We start from the raw sequence: 21841 nt of genomic DNA on the forward strand, positions 1-21841 counted from the left end.
CTTTAAAAAAAGTTTTTCATTTACTTTTCGGTTTTATTTTATTATACATGTATTAACATTCGTATACATGTAGCTAAAAAGAATAGGTTATATTGCTTACGTAGTAAATAATGCTTACAAGAATCGTGCTGATTTACAACAGCATGAGTAGAGATTTATATATAGTATGTCATATTAACAAATTATATTTTGCACATTACGGATTAATATTGATCGTTATAAAATAATTTTGTATGTACTTGCATTTGCAATTGTGATGCAGATGTGCAAAAATATATCACAATTTTTATTGCGACAAGGAAAAACACATACAACACACTGCTTCTCACGATGTTATTTATTTAAGCCTAATATACATTAAAATCTATATATCTCATAGTATTTCTATTATATAATATATAGATCTGTTTCTTTTTCGGTGAGATATACAGCTGAAGGAATATTGCAGTTTAATATAATTTTGATATTCGTACACAATAATGTATCAATAGCCTAAGTGTCAAAGCGTCCTGTAATGGCTATTCTTATAAATCTATCGTTTAGTTTAATTATTATCGGTGTATAGACAATTTATTGAATTAGAAACAATTTAATTATTCAGGTGTAGCAACATGGTGTTTCATTTCATAAGGAATACGGTTAATACATCAACTCTTCTTTTTTAAATGACAGTAGTTAAGAGCCACACACAAAATGACATAAACTGAATAAGAACAGTATAAGGCTCCTAGATTAATAGCATCCGACATAAAGACGCCACGTTGATTTACATAAGCTACTCATTAGTCCAGCGGCCTTATGCTGTGATTATGCAACTTACATTATTTTGTGTGTGATGGCCTTTAGTGTATATCTACACAAACTTGTAGTTGCATAAATGCACAAAGAAAATTATCCAATCGCATTTCTCTTATAAAGACGCACGTAAAATGTGATTGGGTTTTCTTTATGAATATATTTATGCAGCTATGTGCTAGTTTGTGTGGATATACCCTTAGGTTTGACATCTCGCATAGCGAATTCGATTGGATGCACCCAGTGTGCACTGGTGCACATTAAAACCGTTGTACGCAAATTGACGTAAAAAAATGTGTTTAATATAAATATAAAAACGGATTAAATTGTGAAATCTTCAATACGTTTTATTGTGCTATTAAGTAAAATCCGTATTTTATAATTCGAAATATTTGCATTTTACTTTTGCACGGATTAAATCAGTATAACGGCTTTAATATGCATTAGTGCATCCAATCGAATTAGCTATTAATTACGTTGTGAATTTATTAGCCGAAAATTTCGTGTAGGAAAAAATAATAGAGTGATGGAGAATATTTAATGACGATAAAATCGCAGCATTTATCGTAGCAATACATTCTCTTTCTCTTCTCTTCCCGTTTAAATAATATAATATTAAGTAACGTTTTAATTTATGTAATATTGCTAAAAATTACATGCTAATATCTTCAAATTCCAACTTTGGAGATTCGAATTTATCCCACAAAATTTATTATTAATCACTATGTCAATGCTTGAAAATGTAGGAATCAATAATTATCCTTCTTCTAATTCGATTATCTTCTATGGTACATTTACAAGCTAACTTTCTCGTCTGTCTTTAAACGAGCAAATTTTCCTTATAAGTCCATATATTCTTAAATAATATTTAAAAGTATGTATGGGACGTTTCAATCGGAACAGTAACGCGACCAGAATTCTATGCAACAAAAAATTAACATTGGGATATCAAAACATTCACATAGGACCCTAGTTTTGAATTCCACTTGGTCTTTTAAAAAATTCAATGTAGGGGATCCAATATGGTAGACAAAAGTGAGAAAAACGTAGCTAGAAAATAAAGAAAATTGATAAAAGCAAGAGAAATAAAGCATAAATGTCTCATATATGCCAAATTAATTTATGGGATATACGAATTTTGTGAAAAAAAATCGAACCAATAATCTAAGATGATGATTTCAAAGTGACAGCTCGAATCAGTAAAATCAAATAAAATTATCTCTTCAAGTTGATTATAATTTTTCATGAATTATTTAAAACTCTCTGCATTTTATAGGGTCGAGACTATCTCTATATTAAGCTCCAAGAGCCTGCATTATCTTTTTAACGTTTTAACTTAAAAAAAATTTTTTTTTCATTATATTCTTGTTTTGTAATTTTTATAATTTTTTTCAATTTTTTTCTAATGTTGTACCGTATATAAATGGTTAGTAGCAGTTGAAAATCGTAATATGTACTTTCAATTTTTTACTCGATAGAAATTATAAAAGTCCCTTTGGAACGTTAGCCACGCGTGGGGCATTGGAGAATCTTTTCGTAAGAAACCTCTAAGTTCTTTAATGTTCTTTCTTGCTATACGACTGTTTGTATTCATATACAAATAATTATTTTATAGCAAGAAAGAATATTAAAGAACTTAAAGGTTTCTTACAAAAAGATTTTCCAATACCCCACGCGTAGCTAATATTCAAAATGGACATGCTTTTATAATTTCTATCGAATAAAAAATTGAAAGTATCAAGATTTTCAACTGTTAACTTTATATACGGTACAATACTGGAAAATAATTGAAAAAATGATAAAAACCATAAAATCATAATATAATGAAAAAAAAAATTTCAAAAGTTAAAACGTTGAAAAAGATAATGCGAGTTCTTGGAGCACAATACAGAGACAGTTTCAACCCTGTAAAATGCAGACAGCTTTAAATAATTCATGAAAAATTATAATCAGTTTGAAGAGATCATTTTAATTGATTTTATTGATTTGAGCCATCACATTGGAATCGCCATCTTAAATTTTTGGTTCAATTTTTTTTCACAAAATTTGTACATCTCATAGATTAACTTGGCACATACAAAACGTTTGTGTATCATTTCCCTTGTGGTTTTTCAATTTTCTTTATTTCCAGCCATGGTTCTTCTCACTTTTGGCTGCCATATTGAATCTCCCACAATGAATTTTTCAAAAGACAAAGTGGGATTCGAAACTAGAGTCCTATATGTGAATGTTTTGATATACCAATTTTAATTTTTAAGCACATAAAATTCTGCGATACAGTTTCGGTTGTAAAACGTCTCATATATAAACACTGTTTTAAGAAATAATAAATTCAAATATACAATATATACTATGAAGTAAAACTATTATATTAATAACATCGTGCAAAAAGGATGTGTTTAAGGAATCGTTTGTTTGCTACAAAATCACGTTAAACTTTTCTACGTTTTACATTAAACAATTTTTGCGATCACGGCGATTCGTATAATTGCATAATTGTAATAATTACATAAATCTCAAAGAGACTAGTATAGTTAAAGGATTTGGCGTCGAAATCCACTTCACATTTGTCCAGAAGGCCTATTGTCGGAGACAATCTTTTATAAATGTACAGGCAAAGCACAAAAACCATCACTTACATGAAATATCTTACGCAACGCGCACACCCGACATTTTTACATATTTCTCGGTCAAAAGTGGACTTGAAATATACTTACGTCAATCTTTTCAAATCATCTCTCCATTATCGTTTCTCCTGTATTTTGATTCGGTTAACGTATGATTTAACATATAAATAATTTCTGTATTTATATATATATGTACATAGACTGAATCTTACATTGATAATTCGTAATAATGTATGTACATATACATGTATGTATGTACATACATCGATACACATGTCCGTGTATTTTATCGTGAACGACACTTCGCTCTTTGTATGTTTTTCGATTAGCGAATATTTAGCTGAGCGTGAAATTTGTAATCGTAGGGTTTTTCATATATTATGTACTCTCATTGAAAATAAAGCCTCCGCTGATTTCCTGGAGTGGTAGAATATAGATCTCATTTCTTCCTTCTTGAACGACGAAAAGACCGGTCGATATGTGTCGCTTTCACTTAAATAACTTAAGATTTGACTATGAGATCAACAAGATGCAAATACAATTGAATAAAAATTAGTGAATAATCACGTATAGGCAATTTATGTCTAAAATATTGTTGCATAGTAATTGCTAATAGTAGGGACAATGGAATTAATTATTACAGTATCACGTTGACGAAGAAACAAAATAATTCAACATAAAAGACGATTAGACGCGTGGTAGTCGAAGGGTTCCGAGAAAACGATGTAAATCCATAATTTCTAAGATTCGTTTAGCAGATTCTATGGTTTATGGAGTTACCGGATTATTCCATCGTGCTCTTCGATGTACCGATGATAATTCGAACAGATGGATGATCGCCGAAGCGAATATGTCGACCAGTTATTTCCGCGGATGATGTCGTTGTCAGAATCCTCTTCGTTTCCCTTTTTATCCCAAATACTATCACGTCGTGTCGTTTATACAACGCTGTGCATACCGGCGTTCAGGTTGCCGACGAACGCGGCTCCAGCGGTTTGCGGCGAACCACCCCCTGTCGCAGCGCCCGTCCCCCCTGCACCGCCCGTAGCTGCACCAGGTCCCGGGGCTCCTTGCAGCGTACCCTGCGGCATCATACCTGGTGGATAGTTGTACGCGGGTGGAGCCGGCGCCGATTCCGGCATGAATTTCACTGAAACGTTCAAAGAAATATTGTATTAGTGTCTGATATCGGAGCGTTTTAGAATTATAACGTAAAACGATAACGGGGATCGATACGAAAAATTCCTTGCACATTGTTATATTAAATATAACATCTTTTCTCTACAGTAGTTTTTTAAATTTGTGAGGAGAGATTTATTCCATGTATGTCAGTTTGTCAGAAAGACGTATCAAATCGGATTGAGATTAGAGATCGAGTGAATAAACACGAATGAAAACAATTTGCTTCAATGAATCGCCAGTATGATGGCATTGTTTGCGTTCATTGAAGCAAGTTGTTCAATCGTGCTTGTTCATGCTCGTTCGCTTGATTCTACTAGAGCCCACTTTTCTAATTGTTTTTTAAATTGTTTTTTGTTATACTAATATTGAAAAGTAACATTGATTAATATTAATTAATTAATTTATTATTGTATTTTATTTACTGCTGCATAGGTAAACAGAATTAAACTTTAACAAAATACTAGCTATGAGTAGACTTTTAGAATTTTTTCTTAGTAGTAAGAAAAGAATTTTTACCATTGCACATTTAAGAGTAATATGATTATATATAGATACAGTATATATTCACATTTTTGTTTTAAAGTTTTAATTGAATACCGAGTTGAATACAACAGCTTTTCGACGAAAAAAGGTATAAAGTGAAAAAAATCACAACTGTTAATAGGAATTGAGAATAATTTGTCGAAAAAATAATATCTCTGTTAATTATTTTCTGTATCTGAATCATAGGATCTATCTTTTATCTACGGCATAAAAATAATATGTCGTATTTGATATCTTTTATTCCCACATTTTTATAATTAACACACAGAAACATATAATTTGGATAAATAAAAAATATACAGGTTGTACAACGCTAGAACACAGAAATTGTATTGATATTTTCACTTTTTTTTAAACAAGTGTGTTATATTACAGTGTTATCTCTCTTTCTCCCTCTCTCATTCTCTCTCTCGCGCGCGCTTTCTCTCTCTCTCTCTCTCTCTCTCTCTCAAAGTGACTTTATTCCGTTAGATAATAGTGTGTAGATATTGTCGTGTTTTACTTTAAATTTCAACATATGTGCGCGCGCCCGGCACCATTTGTTACATTAACGATAAGTTGAAACAGTTGTACAAATGGACAGTGAATGAAATAATTACGAAGCGACAGTAATTGGACACACACATATCACTGACGTGTCTTCTACTTTCGATCAAACGATCACATGGAATGTGAATTTATTATATTGTATTATAATATATTCATGTTATTAACACAGCAGTATTTAAACGAATATATAATGACTGCCTGACAGTGTGAAATAATAATAACTGAATAATGAAATACACAATGAGATGGAAGCACATATTTTACGCAACTGTTGGACAGAAAAAACTCGTAAGAGAAAATGTAAACGCAGAGAAATAAAAGTCAAAGATAAAATAACATGTTTACTATAACTTTTTTTTAATATCGCGAGGCTACTGATATTAAATGTTATAATTGGATTATTGCAATTATTAATTGACAAAAAATATAAAAAAGTATTAAAAAATTTAGATTTCAATAGAGTTTAATTATAAGGAAATATCGATCGTACATTCATTAATAAATTAATAATTAGGAAATGATTATAACTTAATTATAAAAATATGTCTTTAAATTATATATTTAAAAAAAATATTTAATTTAACAATTTTGAAATGTACTACACAATCACGCGATTGTCAGTTAAAAAAGCACATATTGCGCATCATTTCATAATAGTACTTAGTGTGCTACTTCACGACTCTGCTTCACTGAGGAAGTATAGATTGAAATCAAATAAGAAAGAATATAAAAATAAAACTCTTAAGAAAGTAGATAAATATATTTAAAAAATGTACACCGGCATACAATAGCAAGTTTATTGTTCTTACCTCTTTTTTGGATTTAACGGATATTAGGCTTTATAATGATCCTCTTCCTGGAAGACGCATTGCAATATATATTCAATCGTCAACAGGTGTTAAAAAAATTTTCTAACTTTTTTCCAGTCATAACCGAATAAAACCTTTTCTTCTTAGAAACGTATCTTGTTTTTCTTTTACGTGCAGCAAAATAAAAGAAAGAGAACTGAGAAACGCGTGGCTTTTATTCATTAATATAAAATGCAGTAATAAAAATCTTAGAAACGTCGGTGTGCTTATAAAAAATAATAGACGTGTATATGTATGTAAGGATTTTACGATCGAAGTACGATTTAATCAAAAGTAAAAAAAAAAAAAAGAAAATTATAATCGATCCCCTTCTTCGTTGCCTCTTCATAACTTCAATTCAACTACGCAGTGTATTTTTTATTCGATACTGTACAATTGTTCAAAGCGCAGCATCAGGGTCATATTCGTCGTTAATAATTAGGGATACGTCGACACGGTTAAGATATGACGTACAGCTATGTGTTGATAAGTTGATAAACATAGAATGATCGTTTTTAAATATTATAACTCGGGTGTGCAGCCATTTCGCGCGACAACTTCGAAGAATTTCTCATTCGTCGATCGGCCCTTCGCTTTTTCATCCTTGCGATTATTCGCGATTCAGCAAAAAAGCGTATCGCATTAACAACTTGTGGTCCCCAATGATTCCTCAATGAGATTATCAATATTATTTTTAACAATGTCATTAAAAATTAATTACAATAAATTGCTAGGTGACAAATATTTGTGTAAGAAAAATCAATTTGAAAAAAGGTAGAAGAAGATTAGATGATTTCTTTATTTTATTTTGACCAATTAACGCTATAATTAAGTACATAATCAGATCGTTCAATAATTGCAAACAATTAATATTTGAAATATTGTCGTAAATCTCGCTTCCTAAAATTTGTCCTAAAGTGAATCCCGGCGCGAACGAAAGCAAAGTCGATCGTATTCTGCCGATCGACTCGATGAAAAGCTCTTCTCTCGCTTGATGAATTTCGTCGCGTCCGAAAGTCGCGACGGAATGGCGCCTGCAGGCATATCCACAAATATCGCGCGTCGGGACGGGATCGAAGGGAGGAATAATTGCGGAGGATCGCGGACGATGGTTTCGTCTCTCGATATTATTGCTGAATCAGCAGCAGCAGCAGCAGCAGCAGCAGTAGCAGCAGCAGCAGCACCGAAATCAGTAAGGATCGAACGGAAGAAGGAAGGGGACCGGATAAGATCGTCGGAGATCGACGACGATCTTCGTCGACGAATAATCGGCGTGTCGGGCACAATATTTGCTCTTGTCGCTAATAAACGTCTTATCTCGCGGATGAACGATAAGAGGATGATCGAGGATGGAGCCTTACCCTCTCGGATATTCTCGAATCGAAATGACAAGAGTTCCTCTCTTTCTCGGCGCGATCGCATCCGCGAAGCGGGCAAAGCAACCCCCTCTCCGTCGTTTTTATTATAATTATTATTAATATTACCATTATTATCATCATCGTAATCGTTATTATTAACATGTATACATAACATCTTGTAGATAATTCATCTTTAAAGCCATAAAACGTTACTTATAGCTGCTGCGCCTCCCTACAACAAGGCGTTTCTTTTCCACCCCCTTCGTCTTCTCACCCCTTTTCACTTCTCCTTCTCTTTTCTTTTTTTTCCCCATTCTTTATTATTTCTTAGATTTACTGTACACAGGCTGCTCGAAAACGTTGATCGCCGTCTTCGACGAAGGCAGGCGATTGTCACTATATTATTTCTTTTCCGTTTACTTCTCTCCCTCCTATTCCGTCCCTCCCTACCCATCGATTTTTTCTTTTTCATTACAATTCGCGAAAAGCGAAAAGCAAGATGCAAGACAAAGGAACAATTAAAGGACACAAGTGACTCTGCTCAATATATAATTGGAGCGGATTGAATCCGATAAATGGCGCGTGAGAGACAAATGATATATTATTTACAGTTTGCGTGATTTACATTTATGTCTATAAAGTAAATGTTTCGATATACATCGTGAACGCGTCGCGTATGTACTACAGCAACTGCCTTCGTCGGAGAGGTTTTACATGATGGAGGTTTTTACGGACACCCTGTCTTTCTTTATCTTTTTCTTTCTATACATATATATATATTTATATATATATATATATTTCCTATATATTTAAGTATTATGTGTCGCTGCTATAACGAATTTTCTTTCTCTTTTCGCGAACTTTTCGCTTCTTTGTTTACAATAACCATTTGTTTCTGTATTTCTCATTTTTTCTAACTTTTTTTCGGACAATCTTAATTAACGAAGATGGACGAAGGAAAGCGCGATGCACGTATCTCGTCTTATCAATCAGCTGCGTTTAGTCATGAGATTTTAATAGGATCAGTTTTAATTCCGCTTAACAAAATCTCCAACAAAACTTAAACTAAGACCTAAGATAGATCTAAAATATCTTCAATCCAGAAATTAAGATCTGTGTATTTTCAATTTTAATTTCGCATTCGCCGAAACTTAAGATACGAATTAACGTTCCTCAAAATAACGCACTGTTGCGAAAAGAGCGTGGTAACAATGAAGTTATACACGTCAGTTGTATCAAACAATAATCTAAAGTAATAACGCGATGAAATAATGATGGAGAAATCAGCGGAATTTCGCACGTGTTAATAATCGTACGCAACCTTCGTCCATGCGAGATATGGAGACCGTGCCGGTTCGGCGTGGATCCCTCGACTTCCTCTACTCGATCCGGAAAAGGAAAAAAAAAAAAACCGCTACGAAGGGTAACAGGAAAGTTCCGTGGTCGTCGCGACGGCTCTCTTCGTTGTTCCCGCTCGGATCAACGTTTCCTGCTTCCGATCATCCGCCGTCATCCTTCCTCCTTTCCCACGATGAATCCCAAGGCCGACCATCGATCGATTGATTCCCGCGCGCGATCGATCCGACGATTACGTTCGCGGAGAACTCCGGCAGAGCTCGTCAACGGCTCATCACAATTTCCATCTTGCGAGATCTATCCCTCTAAAAACCGTCTCCTCTTCGGAAATTTCTCAGCCGCCGTTTCTTCCTTCTCTTCTCTTTCTCGTTCCTCCTCTTCCCCTTTTACCTCTCTTTTTATTGTTGCTGTAGTTGTTACGTTATTTTACTTTAGCTCTTACTCTCGCGTTCAATTTTGCGTATTGCTGCCGCCGGTGACGCTCGCTGAAAACAATAATAACATTTGGTCTCCTCCAATGAATAAGGGACGGCAATGATTCGCCCCATGTTGCTCTTATATTTTGTCTCTTCGACTTTTTTTAATTTGTTTCTTTCCGTTCTCCATCTTTTTTTTTTACTTCCTTCCTCTTTATTTCGCCATTTTTCGCATGCGAAGACTCATGGCGGATCGCACTCGGCGTGGACAAGCATTTAAATTTAATGTATATCAAGATCAAGATTATGAAGAGTATAAATTTATACGTTTTAGTAGTTTTGAAATGTTGAAAAATAGATTCACGCCATTATATCCACGACGAGGCGTTTGATAAACTAAACTCACTGACGTCCGCAACTTAAAGCATATAACAATCCATTAGCCATAATGATAAGGAAAAATTGCATGCAAGTAGTTACAGAAGCGTAAATGCGTTTATACAGAGGCCACTCGATACACACACGATACATAAATTTTCCTCTGCGAAAATAATTAGTGGGAAGATATAAAGTTTCACTTTTTGCCAGAAGTCCGGAGTCCGTCTTTTTTCCTTTTCACACTGTAGGCGACAAAATTGGCCGTGGTTCACTGGAAATTCTGGCCGAATTTCTGGCTGAAATTGTTCGCGTTAGAAGCTTTCGGCACATTCCACATAATGTACAAGCCATGCAACGCTATGCCGACATCAGCTTTCAATCGAGGAGGAAATAATTAAATCGATTGCACATGCTCCGCAATAAGAGGTCAAGCACGATACGCGAAGATCGTCCCAGAAACTTTTGCTATGATTCGTCTTTATAATATTGGAATGTATAAGATTATTAAAATATGCATATCTTGACAATATATACAGTGTATGAGTTTCGCGCTGTACTAAGAATGTTATTTAAGAGAAAAGAAGAGGATGAATGATGGGAGAGAAAGAGAGAGAAAAAGAGAAACATGCAGAATGTAATAAGTACGAATTTACTGTATGCAAAAAATGAAATAAATTGATATAATATTGTAATTAATTTTGTATATATAATATATATATATATAAACTATGAGAGAGATCAAAAATATATTTTACAAAATCAACGCAAATTATACATTCGTACTTTTAGCAGAATTTTTTTTTAATATATATAAAGATAAGTAAATAAATAAAATAAAGAAATGTAAGAGAAAGTGCTAATTGAAGAAGATTTAAATTGCATTTTGGCGTAAGAAGAGAGAAAAAGATAGAATATCGGGTGCAACAATAAAATCATAGCTTACCGTACCGAAGAGTAGAATAGGATTAAACAGAAACTTTGTTGTAGTTGTAGTTGTTTGATAATTCTTACTGTTGTCGATATTGTGCTTGTTGTTGATGTTGTCGTTTATCGTTGTGGTGTTTTCATTTCTTGTGTTTTCATTTCTGGGTGGTATTTTGTATCGTTTCTTTATTGCCACCGCAGAATTTGCGAATCACAGTGTTTAAAGCTGTATGTTCAGCCTGTTTCACGTGTGTTACACTTTTTCGGTATCTTTTTCTTTGTTAATTGACCACCAGAAATTTGAAAATCACTGCCTGGGACCAACTTCAGAAAGAGAATACCACCGAAAAGTACAGACAGACACATAACAACGATTACAGTCGTAACACACACAGAGGGTGAGGTATGATCGTGTCTTGGCAAACATTCCTTTTTACAAATTTATCGGTATTCGTTAAAGAAACCGATAGTTTGTTTCAAAATTAATTTACGCAATACATTTAAGGTTCACGATCTATAATTCGTATAAAAATTCAAGATAATAGTCTCATAATTTTATATGCTATCTAATGTAAAGAAAAAAAAAAAAACAATATAGTGTAGACATCAGAACAGTTTTATTTGGAAATCTGACGCGAATTATAGATCGTCTAAAGTGGGCTTTAGTCAACACCGTTGTGACAAATATCTATGACATTGAAACTGTTAAAATTATGATAAAGTGATTTTCTAGTGCGTCGCTTTTTCCGTCTTATGGACTTTAAAGAGACGCTCAAAACGTCGGATCAAATGCTGAGACAATTCCTAGCGAGAAAACACATGATGGCAACTTTTACGTACTGTTTACACTTAATGTTGTCTTGTACGCTGTGTTGTGATAAGAGAAGGGAATCAGGAAGGATGTCGTCGAAGATTTATGAAGGCTCGCGGTGTACCGCCACAGCGATTCTTAATTGGAACGCTTTCCAATTAAATCAGTAGTTCATAAATATGCAACGACACTGGACAGTGATGAAAAGTTCTTACGTAGGGAATACACGTAGCAACAGATAGAGCAAGTTCCTATCACAGGCAGACATAATATACATAAACATCGACTAAAAATACCAGTTTTATAAAAGCACGGATGCACTTGCACGTTTTTTGCAAAACCAATGGAAAAAATCATAATAATAATGAAATGTTACAGTAATAACATGATAATTGTATATCACAATTATCATAATTAATATAATTACGATTTATTACAAAATACGTCTATGAGAATTTTAATAAAGTTAACAATTGAAGTCGTTATTATTTTTTTAAGAAAAAAATATCCGGGGAATTCTTTATAAAACTGGCAACACTTGGTACGTGATTTGTCAAAATTAAAGACAATTTTGAAATATTAGGACGAGGGGAGTTTTTACGTGTCGGACAACGATAAACAACGAGAATGGAATTGGAGAAACGTACGGGTAGAGGTATTCAGAAAATACATTTTCTACGACACAAGTAAAAAAGAGAAACGGGGTGAGAAACAACAACGATACGCAATGTCGCAATTGTTTTGCTTTCTACCTTCAGACTCACTCACACACAAATCTCTTCCACCAATCAGCGCGCCTACATGAAGTTCGCTAGACGGGAAAAGAGAAATACATACATTTCACACGTGTTAGATGATGAATGAAAAGAAGGAAGACAAAGTGACGCCACTTTTTCTGACAGATCACGCTACATAGTGGCGTCTCTCGCGCATTTCATATTCCGCGCGATAAAGACGTGTTCTTGCAAAAAAAGTAATATACTCGCATTTTTCGGTCATAAAATGCTAGGAAATATGTAGAACTTTTGTAAAATTTAAAGTAAGAATTCTGGAATATAGAGAAAATAGATGCTCGCGAGTATGATATCTTTGGTAAAGTTTTGTGAAGATGAATTATGAGGCCAAGTAGTCGACGTAATTTTCAGGCAAAGCACGATAAACAGTTCGTTTCGGCACATTTCTTCGAGAAGCTTCAAGAGATCTCTCCGAAAGGATTTCTCAAAAGCTATGCAAATCCGCGGACATTTCGCTTCACATCGCGACGTCTTTCGCATCGTGCAAACACAATCGTCTGTATACGTAGTAGATGTTTCCTTAGCACAAAGGGTATAAATCGACAGAGAGACATTAGATGGGAACGACTGATTCAATGTAATGCAATGATCACCGTTAAAGCCATAAACTCTAAACGGCAGTTTATCCAATAAAAATTTATATTTGTCAGCATCGAATACGAATATTTGAAAATAAATATTAATTTCTATATTTTATTTCAATAAATGGTCGACACTTTCACCGTGTCCAAATGGATGAAGAAAAAAAAGGAAGTAACGCTGAATTAGTCGCTCGAAATCGGGACGAGAGGTACATCGACGAGATGGCACAGAACATTTAAACAGTTACAGTGGCAGTGTCGACAACTGTTAAACATTAGTGAATCAGTGAAACACTTACCGACAATGATGGCCAGTACAATGAGTCCGATTACACCCATAATGATCATCATCTGTTAAAAAACAAATCGAAAAATCATTATTAATATTTCGAGTATTGCCATACAATTTTTTAAATGAAATTTGACACTCACCTTTAGATTCTGTAGCCAGAACTTTCTCTTCAATTTTCCTGCTTGTTGTTCAAATTGTGACGCTCCTTGTTGAAGTGCATCTGCAAAAGCCAATTACGTAGGTGTCATCCGATTTATCTCAGATATGTTTACGTATAACTTCGAGAAAAAAGAATTCTCTCAAAATAAGAACTGTTTACTAATATTAATAATCGATAGGGGCAACGTATAGTGAAAAAATATATACTAAATTTTAAATAATAAATATTTATTTAGGCAATATTAACTAAATATTTACTAAATGTAAACGTATATTTATTTGATACAGGAACCATTAATTTGATTTAACTATCATTTTTTTATTGAGTAAACATTTATTTACTGTAAATAAAAATTTACAGTTAGTACTGTTAAAAAAAAATACGATTAAGATTTAGTAAATTTTTTTCAGTGTAACTTCATTCGAAAAGGAAAAGAACGCAAAAATATTTAGTGAGAATATAAAATAATGTAACTTATTAGTACGAAAATAGGTATATGTTTACACAAATAATAAAAGTACGTGCGTATTGCATAAAAGATCGACGTTCATCAGCCACATAACGTGGCATCGATTCGAGCGTGTCACAGTAATCGATATCAACGTATAGTCAGACGCGCAGGGTCGGACTACTTTATTGCCACGATACCATGAATGGAAGGTGTAGTTTTCCCACGACCGTATTTTCTCTTTAGCGCTTCTATTCAGTATACCGACACATTGGTCGTGAATAATAATATAATATTGCGTCGTGATATGCATACAATACAATTCGTGACCTGAATCCGTATTATAATTATATCTTTTTAAAAGTTTGGACGATATTTTCTTTTATGCGAAGATACAGCAACATATATTTTCGCTCTTCCAAGGCATTAATTAATTCCTTGACGTGCGACAAATGATATTTACCATGAATAAGTAAGTACCTGACGTAGAAGCAGAACAATCAAGTGACGTATATAATAATTAATGACTACATCAGTGTTAATGAGCGCGCGCGCGCGCGCGAGCAAGTACAGCGTGACAATGAAGCAATATGCATAATTATAAAATAAAGTATTATGCAATTTGGCAAAATAGAATCTATTTTAGGGGATTAAGTGTTGACTAAGATTAAATACAAATTTTTAACTTTGACAAAAGCGAACTCCCCGTCGCGTCGATTTTTTTAACGCAGAATTTTCGGCTGCGTGAAAAGTGGATCTCACCTGCTCGATCGTCGAGCTCGGAGAGCTTTTGATCGCGCTCGAGGACCTTCTCCACATTTGTCTTCATGATGTCGACGACTTCGTCGACTTGCGCTTGCGTCGCCTGCAGCCGCTTCTGCGAGGCAATTTGCTGGGGCGTTCTGGGGCCACCGACGATGCCGTCGGTGCCGGCACCTGCACCTGCAGCTGCATCCGGTGCTAAACCACCCTCCGTAGCCCTGCGAACAAAGACGCGATTTCGAGAAGATGACAACTAGCGTTATCACACCCAATGTATCATCACGATACAATCGGGCGTTGAACAAACGCGATCCTTTACGAATATACCACTTCCCCCGGAAATGTTGGTATAACATCGGCCAAATTTAATGCCTCAGAAAATAATCGGAATTTCGGTTATCTCAATTAGAATTCTAGGAGACTTATGCTCATTTCTATACCGCAATGTAGATTAATCCTAATCTCGTTCAACTTACTCTTCATTTTATTCTAATTCTCAGAATTAGATAAAGATGAAGAGTTAGTTGAACCCAGATTTAAACTACATTGATAGAAACGAGTATGAACCAGAAAATTCTGATTCATCAATTTTCAACTAGAATTTCAATTAATCTAGTCATTTTTTCTCGGTGCAGCGAGTCTCGTGTCAATATGGTTTCGAAAGTTGAATGCTGATAAATAAGGGCCGATAGAGGTGAATATCTTTACCCATATAACACACGCCGTCGAAACTGTATATTTATCAACGCGTATTTATCATCGATATCGCTTGTATTTTGCGGTTTGTGCACGGCGTGGGATTTATTTGTATATTCCCTCCGTACGCGCGTGCGTTTCTCCTCGATAGCTTTAAAAAGTGAAATAAACACGCGGGTGGGTGTCTCTCATCCCGGAACGCGCAAACCGGGAATTATATGCCGTCGTTTTGCCCTATGGTGCTGGATGCTGCGTGAGGTTTTCCCCATATCGAGCCGCGGGTGGAAAGCACCGCGAAAGGGCAAAGTTCATGACACGATTTCGCCATTTGTACCGTTTAGTAGCAAAAACTTGATGCGTATTAACTTGGACCACGCGTTTTCCCTCCAACTTTTCTCTCCAACTCTTAAGAAGATTTAACGACGCGACGATGGTGCTGGTACATTGTCCCCGGGCGCATTTATGATTAAAACGTGTTTGTTGAACAAGCGGATGCGGAAAGAGAAAAGGTCATTGATAATGTCGACTACTCGTGTGACCCCAGGAGATTGTAATTCAGAACACACGTGCACCTACACACGAATATTTAAAGTCAAACGATCGAGATCGTTATGAACGACTTTGTGAGCATTTCATTAAGATTTTGGATGAAGCCATGTGTTTGCTAAATCTTTATGATACTTTTGATTAATCGAAAATATTTAAGATGTTTCTTTTCCTTTTTATATTCTCTTTTTTTTTTCCTTCTCTTTATGTGTCGGATTAATTTTAAACCTTACTTACGAGAAAAAAAGCACTTTGTAACAATATCCTTTATTATATAAGACCGTTTTAGACAGGATTAGATGCACAGATCTCTTTATCTGTTGTATGTGGAAATATCTTGGGTGGAAAATTATATACATGTTATGGATTTGCACGACGTTACTTGGAATATTTAGGATACTTTTGATTAATCGTTGAAAATACTTAACTGATTAAAGAGATGTTTTTCTCGTACATCTCGCGTTAATATGAAACATCCTTTATTGTGTAAAACTGTTTTAAATAGGATTAGACGCACAGACCTTTTCATCTACTATATATGGAAATGCTTGGGTGGGAAATCATGTATATACATGTTATGGATATGCATATCGTTCTGTAAATCTCTTTTCTATAGGATTTCCGACAAGCTATTTGACCTTTTGAGGCACTGTTGCCAGGAATACCAATTTAATTACTCAACAACTTATGTACCGGGATAATTAAATCTCCCATTCCTGTCTTGACATGCCATTATTCTATATTCTTCATCATATAAAGTCTTCATTAAATATATTCTTTATATCAATTAAATGATCGTCGACAAGGACAAAAGCTGTAATTTGCGTCGACAATACGGTCGAAAAGGTTAAGAATTGAGGGGATGGGCGGAATAAAGACCTAATTACAAAATCTTGATATTAATAAAAATTAAAATAACTTGCTACTTTTTTTATTTTACATAAATGGATACAATATTAAGTGAATTTAATATATGTAATGTCTTTAAGAAGTTGCATGTTATAAATTTTCTCTATTACGATCAATACTACATGAAAAAGCTAATTGCCTGAAAAAGGGCCTAAGTAAAGAATTGTGCCTTTATTCCGTCCATCCCCTCAATTGTCGTATGTCGTTGTAAGCTGTCAATTAATTGGCTAAATGAAATTAGGAAAAAAATTACGCAATTATATCGTAATAAAATCGATGAATCTATATTAATTCTTGCAGAGAAAGCTCCGTGCTTATCAATATGTATAAATATCTTGTTGCGGCGGGTATGCGTGACGTAAATCGCAGAGATTACGAGTCGTACGTGTTCGTAGTTACGGTACTACGATTTGGAAAAATGCCGGCTACGCGCGATGGCGGATTGAAAAGCGGTCGGTAACGGGTTGCGGGTTTTATTTTTGGCCTAGCGATCGAACGACCGAGTGGCAACAGCCGATCGATCGACTATTCGAATACCGTCGGTGGGAATAGTTTAACACACAAGAGAATCGTACGTGCTTCTCCTCCATATCGTTCCCATTGAGATGTCGGACGCGACGTCGGAATATTCGGTCGCCGTCGTCCGGTATCTGTCGCGAAATTTCGACGCAATTCTCTAGTAATATATTTTAGCAGAATTAGCAGAGTAATTGATAAAATCAGTAATTTATACCGTTACGTTCTCTCATCTGTCTCTCTATTTTTAACTCGATTAAAATTGTATAATTATATCGATTATATTTAGTAATTATTCTAAATTGCGTAATTGTATTATTATTGCGTTTGAATGTTTGCGATATTTCCATATATTAGTACAATTTGATTGCTCATCGTCGAATATTTTTTCGACACGGTTCGAAAATTTCTCCTGTTATTGTTGATTGCTTCAATATATTTACTTATCGCGAGATTGATAAGAGCATTTGTTTCTAAAAATACGAATACATTTTTTTATTTATTGAAATGTTTTCTGATGAACATGAAAATTTCTGCTGCTACTGTTTATTTTATAATATAGCTGTTTGACATGTATCGAAATATTATTCGATCGCCATAGCTATGAATTGTGCGCGCAAATGCCGAGAAATATTCACCCCATGACGTAAAATAGGATACATAATGGGATTAATACATCGATCGCGGATACTGCTCCATTCTTGTTATTAGATTAGTATAATTCGCGCTGAACGGTGGATATTTATGGGATATTTGCATTACACTGCGTAAAACATTAAGCTTAACATTTTTTTTATATATTTTGCTTTTTATTTATACTTTTTCGCTGAGAAATTCATTCAGTACCGTTGAAGACAAAAAATTTATACTTGCAAGAAATTTAAAATAAATAATGAAAGTAAGATATATAAAGTATAAAATGCATGAAATTAACATAGCAAATTTTTATCACACACACAAATTACTTATTTTAAAAATCGTTGAATTTATGTGAGATATTAATTCGGTACAAAAATTTTATTATCAGTAGTTTTTCAGTAATTCAGGAAGTGTTAAAAGAAAGCAGCAATTCTCTATAGTCTATTAAATCGGAACTTTCAAGGACAAAATTGTAGTCGGTATATTGTAGTTCGCCGCCGCTTCGAGGATTCATTCCGTCGTCTCTGATCGAACAATCCGGCGAACGGTTCATTGTTCGCCACCCGGATTGCAACGCATGTGTAAGTTACGTACGAACGCGCACCTTTCCGTCTAGCAAAGCTGTAGAACATTGCCGTAAATGTGCTCATCATTGATTATCTAAATATAGAAACTGCGAGCCGACATGTAGTAGCAGTGCATCGCGTTTCGCGCGATTGATCCCGACTATACATATATGTACGTGTTCGTATATGATCACAATTAGGCATCCGACGATCACGTCGAGTGCGCAAAATGCGCAAAGTACGCGATAATTAATCGCGATCGCGTCGATCGCGATTACTCTAATCGCGATTGATCAATATACGAAGAAATTCGCTGAAATGAAAAGAGGTCTGATAACGTGCTCGATATCGCGTTTTAATCTTCCCCGCAATTCGCATTGCGATTGTAAAGCGACCCGAAATTATCACGTGTCCTTCGAAAAGATCCATAGTTACTTGCCAACGACGTGTAGGCGTCGTAACGATAGCCGACAGTCAAATCATTATGCTTGAGTCACTCCTCCATCGAGATTGTTCAAGATCGCGAAATATTTGAGCAGATAACAGCGATGCTTATAAATACGCCTACGATTGGCTGAACGAGTATATTGCGTATGATCGAGCTGGGTGGATGGAAACCGGATGCGAAAGGTCATAATGAGAAAAGTTAGAAAGAGAAATAGAAAGCTATAACAGCCTGCATTCAAAAGTGAGATTAATTAAGGTAGTTCTATCGTGCTATACTATCCGATTACCGTGTTTAGTTTCCTCTATTGCCGCTATTAACAAATAAATAAATTAATTAATTAACGAATCCATCAGAATGTAAAATGATTAACACAAAAGTCAACGACAAATCTGAAATACGAACGCTAAGAAAAAAATATTTAATATTCGTGATTATAATTGCATGATAAAATAATTATAGTTATATAGCTTCATTTTTATGGTTATTACTGCTGTAATGTTAGTAATAATCATCACATATGTAGTTTTTTCAAACATAAAAATGTTGTAAATATATTAATTATGATAACTTCACAAATATTAATATAGTAAAAATCAAGATATAAATGATAAATAAAATAGACATTTTTATCTAGAGTGCACTCGCAATTATAGTGAATATAATAATTCTCTTAAATTCACTATTTATATGGTAAAAAATAACAAAAAATATATTTTTAAGAAACTAAAAATTTGCCAAAAATTTGTCAATTTCATTGACAGCAGAATTGAGTATATTTGCATGGTTGAAACAACCATAAATATATAGTAGTCCCAAAAAATGACCACAAATTACAGTTAAATTATGATAATTGCAACCATTTTTTTTCTCTCAGTGAAGTAATATAACCGATGGAGATATGGAAAAATTCTCACGCGACGTGACCGTTTCGTGAATAATTCGGTTTTTCCACCACTCACTCCACTCTTTAGATAAAAGATTCGCGTCGGATGGGGTCAGTGCATTATATGGTGTATCCCTCGAGAGGTTCGAAGAGTCGCGGCGGTTGTGGGCCGCGTTACGATTAATTTCTCTCAAAAGCGAATATACGTGCCGGGCATCGTGCGGAGCCCCGTTGCACTCTATCGGAAATTCTGCCGTGTGCCGCGGACGGACGCGGGTCGTGCGAGGAGGATCGATTGGCGGCGACAAGCCTCGGCAATTGCGTCTTAAAACGTATTTTACTAACAGGGATTCTCGCCCTCTTCGTCGAGTTGCCGCGGGTTCCTTACGCGATTCTTACGCGGTTTTGCGCATTCATACCCGCAAAATTCCATCGATCGCCGCATCTTCTCGCTGAACCGCTTTTCACGGCTGAATCGCGGCCGAGCGCGATAGAGCACGTAATATAGTCACCGTTCTACTCTAATCGCTCATTGATCTAGTTATGCGTCACAGTCTTGTGTAGAGGCTCCCCCTTAAAGAGACACAATTACGTTAATGCTTTCGATTCGTTTATGGAATGGCCACGGAATTCACTCTCGATGCAGCTCCACGACACAATCGCCATTTGTATCATCGTATACAGGCGCGAAGCTGGAAGTGTATCATATCATCCCGATTTCGATTTTTACAACGCTTGATATCCCCGATATTCGCGAGGCTTCGTCGATGAGTATGTTTCAACAGATAGCGCATTCGGAAATTGCACTCGGTGTACCGCAACGCGAAGTCTAACACGAAGCTAATGTGCGTCACCTTAATTACTCCGTTTAGCATGATTTCACAACTATGTCGTCTTTAGAGACTATTCGTTCGTCGAAACTGGCTGAAAGAAAGACTCGCTCGATTTTCCGTCTAAGATTTTCGACATCGAGAACGGTAGAAACTTGATCCTCGCAACGTCCTCGAGGAGAACCTTCGGATATCTACCGGGAGTCTCGTTCGCAGTCTCCTCCGGAATACGAGCATTCGCAGCGTTCCGTATTATTATCACGTGTACTCACATGCTGCTCGTAGTCGATCGCCTCGGGCTCTTCCTGTTCCGGTAATCCTCGTCGATTTGTCGAGATCGGCTTGCTCGGCGACACCCCCGGTCGGTCGGTCGTTCGGCGTTCGGCGCGTAACTTTTCGCGAGCAACTGCCAGCAAGACTAGATGGCCGCCGCGGTATTGATAAAATTTCCAGGAGGCACGCCGCCGTGCGATATCGTCGCGCACGCGTGCGCGACCGAGCGATATATCTCGATGGTTCACCTTCGAACTTTGATTTTCACCTCCGCATTCGTCGCTACGCGTTTTATTCGCGTTTCTACGCCTCGACCGCTCGTGAAAAGCACCCACGATCGCGCAATAGATCGATTTCCCGGGTGGGACACCTGGGGATCGGCCAACGCGGGGAAAGCACTTTCGAAAGCACGGCGGTCAGACGGAGAGTCGATCTCTCGAGACCGCAGGGTCGACGGACGACACGCCAACCTCACCGATTGCGCACGTGCACCCGACTTTGGTCGATAAATGGTCGCGATGTCGCCTCGCAACCCCCATGCGCGAACACACCCTACGCGACCGTCAGGAACGTTTCCGGGAGCTTCGGGTGCCACCCACGTTTCCTCGGCTCTTCGATTTACTTCGATAAATAGCCCGAAATTCTTCTACTCGAAACGCACGTAAAAAGCGAGAGAAACTTATCCGTTTAATTGTGTGGTCTTGTTTGTGT

The 21841-nt window shown here is 35.8% G+C and overlaps 1 protein-coding gene across 3 annotated transcripts; it reads right to left on the reverse strand.

Annotated features, from left to right (window-relative positions):
- Positions 1–2897: 2897 nt before the first annotated feature.
- On the reverse strand, positions 2898–21429 carry nSyb (neuronal Synaptobrevin). Of its 3 annotated transcripts, XM_018514992.1 has the most exons (6): positions 21130–21411; positions 14825–15042; positions 13595–13674; positions 13462–13513; positions 12540–12598; positions 8728–9743 (listed from the first exon to the last, which is right to left on the reverse strand). In XM_018514992.1, coding segments are annotated over exons 1-5 (366 nt in total). In that variant the 5' UTR covers positions 21132–21411; the 3' UTR covers positions 8728–9743; positions 12540–12584. The 3 variants fall into 3 exon arrangements, with proteins under 3 accessions (XP_018370492.1, XP_018370494.1, XP_018370493.1); XM_018514990.1 differs by lacking the exons at positions 8728–9743; positions 12540–12598 and adding an exon at positions 2898–4572 and having other exon boundaries at positions 21130–21429; XM_018514991.1 differs by lacking the exon at positions 12540–12598 and having other exon boundaries at positions 21130–21415.
- Positions 21430–21841: the final 412 nt, after the last annotated feature.

This window comes from Trachymyrmex cornetzi, unplaced genomic scaffold (genome assembly GCF_001594075.2).
Source record: "Trachymyrmex cornetzi isolate Tcor2-1 unplaced genomic scaffold, Tcor1.1 scaffold56, whole genome shotgun sequence".
Taxonomy (NCBI): domain Eukaryota; kingdom Metazoa; phylum Arthropoda; class Insecta; order Hymenoptera; family Formicidae; genus Trachymyrmex; species Trachymyrmex cornetzi.

What these genes read in the sequence shown, in the direction of transcription:
- nSyb (XM_018514990.1), bottom strand. An exon ending in CGAGCTCGACGATCGAGCAG is followed by an intron (nt 13,675 to 14,824) that starts GTGAGATCCACT and finishes TGGCTTTTGCAG; the next exon opens with ATGCACTTCAACAAGGAGCG. An exon ending in TCTGGCTACAGAATCTAAAG is followed by an intron (nt 13,514 to 13,594) that starts GTGAGTGTCAAA and finishes GTTTTTTAACAG; the next exon opens with ATGATGATCATTATGGGTGT.